Here is a 14,264-nt window from a genome sequence, read left to right on the forward strand (position 1 = left end):
CTTCCTGAGATTTGCAGTGCAGGATTGTCATTACCAATTTCAGACGTTGCCGTTTGGGCTTTTCACGGCCCCGAGGGTTTTCACCAACGTCATGGCAGAAATTATGGTTCTCCTTCGCAAGCAAGGGGTTACAATTATCCCGTACTTGGACGATCTCCTGATAAAGGCGAGGTCCAAGGAACAGTTGTTAAGAAATGTGGATCTTTCTCTGTCGGTTCTGCGACAACACTGTTGGGTTCTAAATTTGCCGAAGTCTCAGTTGATCCCGGCTACTCGGCTGCCCTTTCTGGGCATAAGTCTAGACACGGAGTTACAGAGAGTGTTTCTTCCGGAAGACAAAGCTCTGGAAATACAGACAATGGTCAGGGAGCTTCTGAGGCCGACAAGTGTGTTGATTCATCAATGCACTCGGGTTCTAGGGAAGATGGTTGCGGCTTACGAAGCCATTCCGTTTGGCAGGTTTCATGCCCGGGTGTTTCAGTGGGATCTGCTGAACAAATGGTCCGGGTCTCACCTGCACATGCACGGGAAAATAAGTCTATCTTCCAGGGCCAGGATTTCTCTCCTGTGGTGGCTACAAAGCTCTCACCTTCTAGAGAGACGCCGATTCGGAATCCAGGGCTGGGTCCTGCTGACAATAGATGCAAGTCTCCGAGGCTGGGGCACAGTCACGCAAGGAAGAAATTTCCAGGGAAAATGGTCAAACCAGGAATCTTGTCTCCACATAAATGTTCTGGAGTTAAGAGCCATTTACAACAGCCTGCTGCAAGCGAAGAGCCTTCTTCAGGGTCGTCCTGTCCTGATCCAGTCGGACAACATAACAGCGGTGGCGTACGTAAACCGCCAAGGCGGAACAAGGAGCAATGGCGGAAGCCACAAGAATTCTCCGCTGGGCGGAACAGCACATGAGCGCTCTGTCAGCAGTCTTCCTCCCGGGTGTGGACAACTGGGAAGCAGACTTCCTCACCAGACACGATCTCCGTCCGGGAGAGTGGGCCCTTCATCAAGAGGTATTTGCAGAAGTGACAAGGCGTTGGGGAATTCCTCTGATAGACATGATGGCGTCTCGCTTCAACAAGAAGCTTCTGAGGTATTTTTCCAGGTCACGGGACCCCAAGCCAGTGCAGTGGACGCCCTGGTGTATGTGTTCCCTCCACTTCCTCTCATTCCAAAGGTGATGGGGATCATACGACGAACAAGGCCACGCAGGGCCTGGTATCCGGATCTTCGGGAATTGCTTGTGGAAGATCCTTGGCCGCTTCCTCTAAGAGAGGACCTGTTACTGCAGGGGCCCTGCGTGTTTCCGGACTTACCGCGGCTGTGTTTGACGGCGAGGAAGTTGAGCACCAAATCTTAGCTCGAAAAGGTATTCCCGGGGAGGTCATCCCTACTCTCCTTAAGGCTAGGAAGGAGGTCACGGCAAAACATTATCAGCGTATTTGGAGAAAATATGTTTCGTGGTGTGAAACCAAAGCAGCTCCTGCGGAGGAGTTTCACTTGGGTCGGTTTCTCCATTTTTTGCAGGCAGGCGTCGATGCAGGCCTGAAAATGTGTCCCATCAAAGTGCAGATTTCGGCTTTATCTATTTTCTTTCAAAAAGAATTGGCCGTCCTTCCAGAGGTTCAGACTTTCGTGAAGGGAGTGCTGCATATCCATCCTCCATTTGTGGCGCCGTGGGATCTTGAAGTGGTGTTGCAGTTTCTTATGTCTCACTAGTTTGAACCTTTACGTAAGGTTGAGTTAAAGTTTCTCGCTTGGAAGGTAGTCATGCTTTTGGCTCTGGCGTCTGCCAGGCGAGTGTCTGAGTTGGCGGCCTTGTCTCACAAGAGTCCATATTGGATCTTCCGTTCGGATAGAGCGGAATTGAGGACTCGTCAACAATTTCTGCTGAAGGGGTATCTTCGTTTCACATTAACCAACCTATTGTGGTGCCTGTGGCTACAGATGCTGTGGCGGTTCCAAAGTCTCTTGATGTTGTAAGAGCTTTGAAAATGTACGTCGCCGGAACGGCTCTTACCAGGAAAACAGAGGCTTTGTTTGTCCTGTATGCTTCCAACAAGATTGGAAATCCTGCTTCTAAGCAAACTATTGCACGCTGGATTTGTAATACGATTCAGCAAGCTCATTCTTCGGCTGGGCTACCGTTGCAGAAGTCGGTAAAGGCCCATTCTACCAGGAAAGTGGGCTCATCTTGGGCGGCTGCCCTAGGGGTTTCGGCACTTCAGCTTTGCCGAGCAGGTACGTGGTCGGGTTCAAACACCTTTGCTATGTTTTACAAGTTTGATACCCTGGCTGATGAGGACCTCATGTTTGCTCAATCGGTGCTGCAGAGTCATCCGCACTCTCCCAACCGTTCTGGAGCTTTGGTATAGACCCCATGGTCCTTTTGGAGTCCCCAGCATCCTCTAGGACGTAAGAGAAAATAGGATTTTAATACCTACCGGTAAATCCTTTTTTCCTAGTCCGTAGTGGATGCTAGGCGCCCATCCCAGTGCGGACTGTTACTTGCAGTTAGGTTGATACTGGTTATTTTCGGTTACACAAGGTTGTGTATCAGTTATGTTCAGCTTGTTGCTGTTAGTTCATACTGTTATCTGGTTTCATGATACTCCAGTTGTACGGTATGTTTGTGGTGTGGGCTGGTATGTTTCTCGCCCTTAGTTTAACAAAAATCCTTTCCTCGAAATGTCCGTCTCTCCTGGGCACAGTTCCTATAACTGAGGTCTGGAGGAGGGGCATAGAGGGAGGAGCCAGTTCACACCCATTCAAAGTCTTTTTAGTGTGCCCAAGCTCCTGTGGATCCCGTCTATAACCCATGGTCCTTTTGGAGTCCCCAGCATCCTCTACGGTCTAGGAGAAAAGGATTTACCGGTAGGTATTAAAATCCTATTTTTATTGTGGTAATCTGGAAGCTTTCCACAGCTAAGTGTTCGTTTAGGACATATTTCCAATGGTCCCAGGTGACGTTGCTTCTTGTTACGTCTTAATGTAGTAAGGAGTGCAAAGTATTATATTTTTGGGGTTTTCTGCGCCACAGTTTTACTTTGCTGCAGATGATGCAGCTTATTTGTGCATGTGACATATGACCCTTTACTTAAACATTGTACCCTGGGGTGCTGCAGCACACTTACAGGGGTGCCACGGCCAGGTGGTCTAGACCAGTGCCACCTGCCAAATTCAATGATTGGGCCACACAGCAAATTTTTAAGTGACCATTTACACAAAGGGCAAGCTGTGGCTCCTCCCCATCCTTTGCATGATGCATCCTTTATGGCACGGCAAAACTAGTGCAGTGTACAGGGGGGCCGCCACTATTAAGGGGCCCACAGGTGGTGGGTTTACAATAAGCCTGAATGACACTGCGGTTGTCCGAAAGAGAGAGATTGCAGCATAGTCATCCAGGAGCATGGAGCAAGAAGTGCAAGATAGGTTGAAAAAATATATTTTTGATGGGAGAGAGCATTGTGAGGGGTGACATCTGTGTAGGTTAGGGATCTTCTGTGATAGGGTGAGATGTGTATAAGAGGGTCAGGTCTTCTGTATGAGATTAGCCCCCCCTCCCCCTCCCCTGGCACATTTTTCTCCCCTCCCTCGGCACATTTTTCTCCCCTCCCTCAACCCATAGGCATACAACTGGGACTGGAAAACTACCCCTTGCCCTATTGGGCAGTGTAAATATTCGGACATAATAAGGGTGTCAAGTACCAAAAAAGTTTGGAAGCCACTGTCTTCGTTTGTTACAACCCCCTCAAATACAGGAGGTTACAGGCAAATGCTTGCTCTGCCCTACCTAAACAGGCCTCAGCTGATGAGAGAGAGGAAATAGTCTTTTGTCATATCTCACGTAACTTGAATTACTGCAAATACACTCAATAGTGTAATCATCAGCTATAGTCATGTCTAAATATAATGTTTCTTCCCAACAGCTCCTGCAAGTAATTATGGGGTTGGCCCCACTAACAAAGAACAGCAAACACAGGCATCTGCTTACCTGAAACAAGTGAAAGAGGCCTTGGGATCCTCAAATTTCCAACGCTTCTCCGTAGCCCTTTCTTCCTACAAGAAAACGGACAACTATGACACTATGGTCTGTGAGATTGCTGCATTGCTTACAGAAAAGCAGCAGCATTATGTATTACTGAGAGGTGAGTACTGTAAGTGTTGGGCTTTTGGCCTGTGTTGCTGAGACTCCATTAGGGAGGTGTTACAAGGTTGTGTATTCATCTTAATATGAAATTAGCTCAATCCATTTATTTGACCAACCTCAGAGAATGCATCTCTCTCCCTCTATTAGAATTTCATAGATTTGTTCGTGTCCATCACAAGAAGATGTTCAGCCAACTGTGTGAAGACTTAACAGGAGGAAGCAGCCTACCCAGGAAAACAGCGGGCCAGCCCAGTTTCAGTAATGGGAGGCCACCAACACCTTCACCTCAAGATATACAAGTATCCAGTGATGAGGACCAACGGTGCAGAACAGAGTTGATAGTTTCCCATAATGATGAGCGAGCCACAGAGCAGTCTCAAAGTGAGTAGTTACAAGTTTCTTTTAAGTGGAATAGAGGGTGGGTCAGTATCACAGGTTCTTATCCATAGCCCTCCAATACAAATCAGAAATCAAATATTCCATATAGAGATAACACCAGCTACATAGATACCTGAGTAGGTAAAAAAAGGGTAGTACTGAAGTACACCTCAGCGCTTGCCCTTCCTTTGCCTACCCTGTTATTTCTTACACATATTTGACCTACTTAATTCAGCCTGAAAATGTGTTTCAAAAATCGATAACTTGTAGCTCGCATTTGCATTGTGGGAATCACATGAGGACATGTGAGATCTAAAGCATTGCTAACCCTATATATGGGAGATGGCTTGTTTTCTGTGGAGGCCTTGGAAACCTGCATGTGCAGTTAATACAAATATACAAAGGCGCTGATACAGTAATGAATCAAATATACAAATGACACAACACTGTATTGGGATGTGGTTAATTTGCCAGCTGTCGGAATCCCGACACTCGTCACGATGCCGGCGCTGGAATTCCCAAAATGGTCAGGACACCAGCGTCGGAATCCCGACTGCCAGTGAGATTAGGGTTGGGCTGCGGGAGGGAATGGGGTGATGAATGTTAGGGTAAGGCTGCAGGGGGGGAGGTGTTAGGATAAGGCTGCTTGGGGGGGCGGTTAGGGTTAGGTACCCATGTGGAGGGTTAAGTTTAGGCTGCAGGGGGGGAGGGTTAGGTTTAGGCACCACGGCAGGGAGGTTAGGGCTAGGCTGCGGGTAGGTGAGAAGGGAGAACAGCCCCAACTCACCCCCTATGTGCTTTGCAAGCTTAGGGATCCCGAAGTCTGTCCTCTGACCGCCGGTATCCCAAGCTCCGGCATATTATACTGAATTCCCCCACATGGATGCAAATTATAAAATGGAGCCGACACTGTATGGATGCAAATATATAAAGGAGCTAATACTTTGACTATACATGGATACAAATATACAAAGAAACTGATAAATGAATAGCTCTGGATACAAATACACTGAAGAGCTGAGACTATATGACTGCATGGATCCAAATATACTAAACAAAGGAGCTGATACATCATGACTGTGCATGGATACCAATATACAAAGGAGCGTACACTGTATGAATACAAATATACAAAGGAGTTATTTATTTTTAAACAATGTTTTACAAAATGCAGACTTTTGGTATACTTCTGCAGTTTTGCTATGGAATTTAAAGTCATGTTTTATTTTAAACGGCAATACACGGCCACTTGACGTCCCATGGCAAAATTGTTGCAACACACAATTTTTGTTTTTCACACCTTATTACTAACATTTATCCTATAGCCTCAACGGAGTTGGGCAGTATGGTGTTATATACTCATTTCAATATTGTAGCCTTGCCTGGAGATGTAGAACATGTCAATGTAAGTGGTGTACATAAGGCATATTTCACGGAAATGCAGTATAATTAGATGTTGTTGCAGATACTAGAGGACAAAGGTACTTGATGAATATCCGCAGTGCTATCTAGACTCTTCTGATTGGCTGATTAGCTTATTGACCTCTCCACTTGATAGTGCTTAATTCATTAGTTTATGGACATTGTCTATTCACATTTCTTTGTCATTTCCATTTAGACTATTGCTGAAAAGAATGTTCCCATTTTATTTCAATAAACTACATAAAAAGTGAAACTTAATAACATCTGCATTGTTAGGCATGCACTCTTGTAAGCCAACTTACATCAGTCCATATATTGCTGACTTTCAGTTGAACACATCTATGGAACCCAAATGTATCCAACGCAAAGATCAGGCCCCGCGAATACAAACCCAAACAATAAATTGCTGCATTACCTTGCTGCCTGATCCATAAAAATCCAATTCTACACTACCACTATTCAATTTGCCCATCACCTCTAGTTGAAGGCCTTATTGTATTGGTAACGAACAGTATAAAGATGATAGTATTGACTGGTTGTTTTTGAGAATGATGACTTGTTAAAAAATAAAGATTGTAAAATCTTCAATTAAAATAAAATGACTTTTGTGTAGACATGAGTCACAGAGATGTCAGAAGTTTATATGCTAACTTGTGACCTTTTCCCCATACTTTTATTAACCTAGAACTGTCTTTATATAGCCACATTTTGAGGATGTCTTGTCCCAGTTGTGGTAGAAGCAGCTTCTGGTCACTGAACATTCCGAGCTGTTTGAGGTTGAGCATGATTGACACATTATACTGTGACTATCAACTTCAATGGACAAACATTTACCCTCATTTCATGCTGACAAGTGATGAGATGAGAATGAATATGAGTAATAAGCCTTCATATCGCGCAATCTCAAAGGGCAGATGTATGCAGGCAACCCCACATCACTACGTATTTGCTGCAAGAATAAAAGCAATGTTGATACCAGCAGTAATGAGGCTATTATATAAGTGAGAATGCATCTGCATCCAGTTTATGTAGATTTTCTTTTCTTTTTTATGTAATGATCTGCAAACCTTGGTCACTTGTGTCCGGAATCTAATATTCTTACTTCACGTGATCAAATGATATTAGACTATGCTGTAAGTGATGATGAAGAGGAAACAGTCCATATTCGTGCCAAAAAAAAATCTCTGCCCCATAAATCACGTCTAAGAAGCACAAGTTCCCCAGACGGTCCCCAATTAAAAAAAACATACAGTGAATGCATGTGCAATTTATCCTATGCATGTGCAAATTTATCCTAAGCATGTGAAACTGGTAAAACATACTGAAAGCCTTGCGTGCATAAGTAGTGAATTTGAACTGGAAATCTCCACTCTCGCTGCCACCCGGCAGTCAAGTATCACACTGACCTTGTTTTAATAAAAGACAAAATAATCAATGCAGTTCTTAATTATTATTATTATTTATTATTATTTTATATGGCGCCACTTGGGATCCGCAGCGCCCAATTACAGAGTACACAAATAAGCAAAACATGAAGACAGTAACTTACAATTCAATACAATATAGGACAAGTACAGGGTGTATAAACATAGCTGCATCAGTAAACAGCACTGAAATAAGTATCAGGGTGGCAGAAACCGAAGGATTTGGTGCCATCAAAGGGAGTATAGAAAAGAATATAGGTTAAGTAAGAGACGTAAAAGCACATGAGGGAAGAGGACCCTGCTCGTGAAAAACTGAGCTGTAATTAGAAGGAATCCTAACTTCTAGCACTCTCCCTAACATTATTGTTGTGTGCTGCAAAGGCAGCACAATTCCCTTGTCAATTGCAGTTTAAGAAAAATATATCAACCAATTACATCAATTAAAGTGTATAAAATACAGTAACAGATGGATTTGGTAAATATTATCATCATTTAGGTATAACAAGCCATTTGTATTCCTCGATCCAAGAGTCCCTCAGAACATTTGGGTCACTTTGTTTCCGGTGTGACTCCTGCAGTACAGACACATCAGCTTTTCAGCCTCGTAAGATGTTGCATAATTCTTTCTCCGTTTAACTGGCGTGTTTAGACCCTCCAATATTCCATGTGATGAACTTAATACTCTTTATAATTGCAATGGAGCCAGGGGTGTGGTACACATATTAGCCTACACCAACTCTCCTCAACATCAGCACAGTCGATATCCTAGATCACAGGTTCTCAAACTCGGTCCTCAGGACACCACACAGTGCATGTTTTGCAGGTCTCCTCACAGAATCACAAGTGAAATAATTAGCTACACCTGTGGACCTTTTAAAATGTGTCAGTTAGTAATTAATACACCTGTGCACCTGCTGGGTTACCTGCAAAACATGCACTGTGTGGGGTCCTGAGGACCGAGTTTGAAAACCCCTGTCCTAGATAATAGGTTCTCAAACTCGGTCCTCAGGACCCCACACAGTGCATGTTTTGCAGATCTCCTCACAGAATCACAAGTTAAATGATTAGCTCTACCTGTGGACTTTTACAATGTGTCAGTGAGTAATTAATACACCTGTGCACCTGCTGAGTTACCTGCAAAACATGCACTGTGTGGGGTCCTGAGGACCGAGTTTGAGAACCTGTGTCCTAGATGTACCAGCTCCCCATGTCCCAGCGAGCAGCGATGTCAGGAAAGATTATAAGGAAAGTGCATGTATGTGGACCCTGAGTCTGTTAATAATAAAAGTAAAATAAAGAAAAAAATGTAGTGCATGTCAACACATTTTTACTTTTTTTTTTTTTTTTTTTTTTGAACCAACAAATATTGCCAATGGCGCATAAATGAGTCTGCCCATATTAATGAGACATCATTAAGAAAGGATTGGGAGGGAGGGAGTGGAAGAGAGGGGGGAAAGCATTTGGTAAGACGCTCTTGAAGCATACCCAATGAGTCACTAGAGAGGGATAATGGAGTAAAGAAGCAAAAATAAATCTATGTAGAGGTGACAAAACAAGTCTATAATGGTATAGGCATAGTGTAAAATGCATCAGGTAGATATGGTTAGTCCAGAGTCAGTGAATGATGAGGAAGCTGTAGGGAGAGAGTCCACAAATGTTTGGTGAAGGTGAATTAAAGTAATATTGCTTTCCATTATGTAGTACCGGATAGAGTAGAGTGAAGCATATGCCAGCATTGAAAAGAGTCTTGTAAACTGGTGGCGGTTTCATAGCGACTTGATAGGAGAAATCCTGGAAAAGGAGCAGCTTGTCTTCTTGGTAAAACAGGCATTGGGATTTCTGGTAAGCGTCCAGCAGATAGGCTTTGTCAGTAAAATTTAGAAACTTCAGGATGACGGGACAAGGTCGGTGTTGGTTGAATTGCCGGTCAGGTCCATTTCGGTGAACACTTTTTCTCTATCGTCCTAGTGGATGCTGGGGTTCCTGAAAGGACCATGGGAATAGCGGCTCCGCAGGAGACAGGGCACAAAAAGTAAAGCTTTAGGATCAGGTGGTGTGCACTGGCTCCTCCCCCTATGACCCTCCTCCAAGCCTCAGTTAGATTTTTGTGCCCGGCCGAGAAGGGTGCAATCTAGGTGGCTCTCCTAAAGAGCTGCTTAGAAAAGTTTAGCTTAGGTTTTTTATTTTACAGTGAGTCCTGCTGGCAACAGGATCACTGCAACGAGGGACTTAGGGGAGAAGAAGTGAACTCACCTGCGTGCAGGATGGATTGGCTTCTTTGGCTACTGGACATTAGCTCCAGAGGGACGATCACAGGTACAGCCTGGATGGTCACCGGAGCCTCGCCGCCGGCCCCCTTGCAGATGCTGAAACAAGAAGAAGGTCCAGAATCGGCGGCATGAAGACTCCTCAGTCTTCTTAAGGTAGCGCACAGCACTGCAGCTGTGCGCCATTTCCTCTCAGCACACTTCACACGGCAGTCACTGAGGGTGCAGGGCGCTGGGAGGGGGGCGCCCTGGGAGGCAATGAAAACCTATTTTTGGCTAAAAATACCTCACATATAGCCTCCGGGGGCTATATGGAGATATTTAACCCCTGCCAGAATCCGTTAAGAGCGGGAGACGAGGCCGCCGAAAAAGGGGCGGGGCCTATCTCCTCAGCACACAGCGCCATTTTCCCTCACAGAAAGGCTGGAGGGAAGGCTCCCAGGCTCTCCCCTGCACTGCACTACAGAAACAGGGTTAAAACAGAGAGGGGGGGCACTAATTTGGCGTTAGAAATATATAAAAAAGATGCTATAAGGGAAAACACTTATATAAGGTTGTCCCTATATAATTATAGCGTTTTTGGTGTGTGCTGGCAAACTCTCCCTCTGTCTCTCCAAAGGGCTAGTAGGTCCTGTCCTCTATCAGAGCATTCCCTGTGTGTGTGCTGTGTGTCGGTACGTGTGTGTCGACATGTATGAGGACGATGTTGGTGAGGAGGCGGAGCAATTGCCTGTAATGGTGATGTCACTCTCTAGGGAGTCGACACCGGAATGGATGGCTTATTTAGGGAATTACGTGATAATGTCAACACGCGCCAAGGTCGGTTGACGACATGAGACGGCCGACAAACAATTAGTACCGGTCCAGACGTCTCAAAAACACCGTCAGGGGTTTTAAAACGCCCGTTTACTTTAGTCGGTCGACACAGACACAGACAGGGACACTGAATCCAGTGTCGACGGTGAATAAACAAACGTATTCCTTATTAGGGCCACACGTTAAGGGCAATGAAGGAGGTGTTACATATTTCTGATACTACAAGTACCACAAAAGAGGGTATTATGTGGGATGTGAAAAAACTACCGTAGTTTTTCCTGAATCAGATAAATTAAATGAAGTGTGTGATGATGCGTGGGTTCCCCCCGATAGAAAATATGGGCGGTATACCCTTTCCCGCCAGAAGTTAGGGCGCGTTGGGAAACACCCCTTAGGGTGGATAAGGCGCTCACACGCTTATCAGAACAAGTGGCGGTACCGTCTATAGATAGGGCCGTCCTCAAGGAGCCAGCTGACAGGAGGCTGGAAAATATCATAAAAAGTATATACACACATACTGGTGTTATACTGCGACCAGCGATCGCCTCAGCCTGGATGTGCAGAGCTGGGGTGGCTTGGTCGGATTCCCTGACTAAAAATATTGATACCCTTGACAGGGACAGTATTTTATTGACTATAGAGCATTTAAAGGATGCATTTCTATATATGCGAGATGCACAGAGGGATATTTGCACTCTGGCATCAAGAGTAAGTGCGATGTCCATATCTGCCAGAAGATGTTTATGGACACGACAGTGGTCAGGTGATGCAGATTCCAAACGGCACAAAGGTGTATTGCCGTATAAAGGAAGAGGAGTTATTTGGGGTCGGTCCATCGGACCTGGTGGCCACGGCAACTGCTGGAAAATCCACCGTTTTTACCCTAAGTCACATCTCTGCAGAAAAAGACACCGTCTTTTCAGCTTCAGTCCTTTCGTCCCTATAAGAGTCATATCTGCCCAGGGATAGAGGAAAGGGAAGAAGACTGCAGCAGGCAGCCCATTCCCAGGAACAGAAGCGTTCCACCGCTTCTGACAAGCTCTCAGCATGACGCTGAGACCGTACAGGACCCCTGGATCCTACAAGTAGTATCCCAGGGGTACAGATTGGAATGTCGAGACGTTTCCCCTGCGCAGGCTCCTGAAGTCTGCTTTACCAAGGTCTCCCTCCGACAAGGAGGCAGTATGGGAAACAATTCACGAGCTGTATTCCCAGCAGGTGACAATTAAATTACCCCTCCTACAACAAGAAAAGGGGTATTATTCCACACTATATTGTGGTACTGAAGCCAGAAGGCTAGGTGAGACCTATTCTAAATCTAAAAAAATTTGAACACTTACAAAGGTTCAAATCAAGATGGAGTCACTCAGAGCAGTGATAACGAACCGGGAAGAAGGGGACTATATGGTGTCCCGAGACATCAGGGATGCTTACCTCCATGTCCCAAATTTGCCCTTATCACTAAGGGTACCTCAGGTTCGTGGTACAGAACTGTCACTATCAGTTTCAGACGCTGCCGTTTGGATTGTCCACGGCACCCCGGGTCTTTACCAAGGTAATGGCCGAAATGATGGTTCTTCTTCGAAGAAAAGGCGTCTTAATTATCCCTTACTTGGACGATCTCCTGATAAGGGCAAAGTCCAGGGAACAGTTGGAGGTCGGAGTAGCACTATCTCGGATACTGTTACAACAGCAGGGGTGGATTCTAAATATTCCAAAATCGCAGCTGATCCCGACAACAAGTCTCCTGTGCTTAGGGATGATTCTGGACACAGTCCAGAAAAAGGTGTTTCTCCCGGAAGAGAAAGCCAGGGAGTTATCCGAGCTAGTCAGGAACCTCCTAAAATCAGTGCATCATTGCACAAGGGCCATGGTAAAAAAATGGTGACTTCCTTCGAAGCAATTCCAGTCGGCAGATTTCATGCAAGAACTTTTCAGTGGGATCTGCTGGACAAATGGTCCGGATCGCATCTTCAGATGCATCAGCGGATAACCCTATATCCAAGGACAAGGGTGTCTCTCCTGTGGTGGTTACAGAGTGCTCATCTTCTAGAGGGCCGCAGATTCGGCATTCAGTTTTGGATGTTGGTGACCACGGAGGCCAGCCCGAGAGGCTGGGGAGCAGTCACACAAGGAAAAAATTTCCAGGGAGTGTGATCAAGTCTGGAGACTTTTCTCCACATAAATATAGCTAAGGGTAAATTTATAATGCTCTAAGCTTAGCAAGACCTCTGCTTCAAGGTCAGCCGGTATTGATCCAGTGGGATAAAACATCACGGCAGTCGCCCACGTAAATAGACAGGGCGGCACAAGAAACTGGGAAGCAGACTTCCTCAGTAGGCACGACCTCCGCCCGGCAGAGTGGGAACTTCATGGGGAAGTTTTCCACATGATTGTAAACCGTTGGGAATTACCAAAGGTGGACATGATGGCGTCCCGTCTGAACAAAAAAACGGGACAGGTATTGCGCCAGGTTAAGAGACCCTCAGGCAATAGCTGTGGACGTTCTGGTAACACCATGGGTGTACCAGTCGGTGTATGTGTTCCATCCTCTGCTTTTCATACCTAAGGTACTGAGAATTATAAGACGTAGAGGAGTAAGAACTATACTCATGGCTCCGGATTGGCCAAGAAGGACTTGGTACCCGGAACTTCAAGAGATGCTCACAGAGGACTTATGGCCTCTGCCGCTAAGAAGGGACTTGTTTCAGCAAGTACCATGTCTGTTCCAAGACTTACCGCAGCTGCGTTTGACGGCATGGCGGTGGAACGCCGGATCCTAAGGGAAAAGGCATTCAGGAAGAGGTCATTCCTACCCTGGTCAAAGCCAGAAAGGAGGTGACCGCACAACATTATCACCACATGTGGCGAAAATATGTTGCGTGGTGTGAGGCCAGGAAGGCCCCACGAAGAAATTTCAACTCGGTCGATTCCTGCATTTCCTGCAAACAGGAGTGTCTATGGGCCTCAAATTGGGGTCCATTAAGGTTCAAATTTCGGCCCTGTCGATTTTTCTTCCAGAAAGAATTAGCTTCAGTTCCTGAAGTCCAGAAGTTTGTCAAGGGAGTATTGCATATACAACCCCCTTTTGTGCCTCCAGTGGCACTGTGGGATCTCAACGTAGTTCTGGGATTCCTCAAAACACATTGGTTTAAAACCAGTCAAATCTGTGGATTTGAAGCATCTCACATGAAAAGTGAACATGCTCTTGGACCTGGCCTGGACCAGGCGAGTGTCAAATTGGTGGTTTTTTTCTCAAAAAAGCCCATATCTGTTTGTCCATTCGGACAGGGCAGAGCTGCGGACTCGTCCCCAGTTCTCTCCCTAAGGTGGTGTCAGTGTTTCACCTGAACCAGCTTATTGTGGTGTCTTGCGCCTACTAGGGACTTGGAGGACTCCAAGTTGCTAGATGTGGTCAGGGCCCTGAAAATATAGGTTCCAGGACGGCTGGAGTCAGGAAAACTGACTTGCTGTTATCCTGTATGCACCCAACAAACTGGGTGCTCTTGCTTCTAAGCAGACTTTTGCTAGTTGGATGTGTAATACAATTCAGCTTGCACATTCTGTGGCAGGCCTGCCACAGCCAAAATATGTAAATGCCCATTCCACAAGGAAGGTGGGCTCATCTTGGGCGGCTGCCCGAGGAGTCTCGGCTTTACAACTTTGCCGAGCGGCTATTTAGTCAGGGGCAAACACGTTTGTAAAATCCTACAAATTTGATACCCTGGCTAAGGAGGACCTGGAGTTCTCTCATTCGGTGCTGCAGAGTCATCCGCACTCTCCCGCCCGTTTGGGAGCTTTGGTATAATC

The 14,264-nt window shown here is 45.8% G+C and overlaps 1 protein-coding gene across 4 annotated transcripts in view; it reads left to right on the plus strand.

Moving 5' to 3' along the window:
• The window catches only part of RTEL1 (regulator of telomere elongation helicase 1), a 435,638-nt gene that overhangs the window by 344,928 nt on the left and 76,446 nt on the right, over positions 1-14,264 (plus strand). For 3 of the 4 annotated variants that reach the window (XM_063959152.1, XM_063959153.1, XM_063959154.1), the window contains 2 exons: positions 3,927-4,145; positions 4,295-4,528. In XM_063959152.1, coding sequence (XP_063815222.1) covers positions 3,927-4,145; positions 4,295-4,528 — 453 coding nt within the window. Of the gene's footprint in view, positions 1-3,926; positions 4,146-4,294; positions 4,529-14,264 lie in introns of those variants that run through there. The other variant, XM_063959155.1, reaches the window with a different exon arrangement.

This window comes from Pseudophryne corroboree, chromosome 3, assembly GCF_028390025.1.
Source record: "Pseudophryne corroboree isolate aPseCor3 chromosome 3, aPseCor3.hap2, whole genome shotgun sequence".
NCBI classification, from domain to species: Eukaryota; Metazoa; Chordata; class Amphibia; order Anura; family Myobatrachidae; genus Pseudophryne; species Pseudophryne corroboree.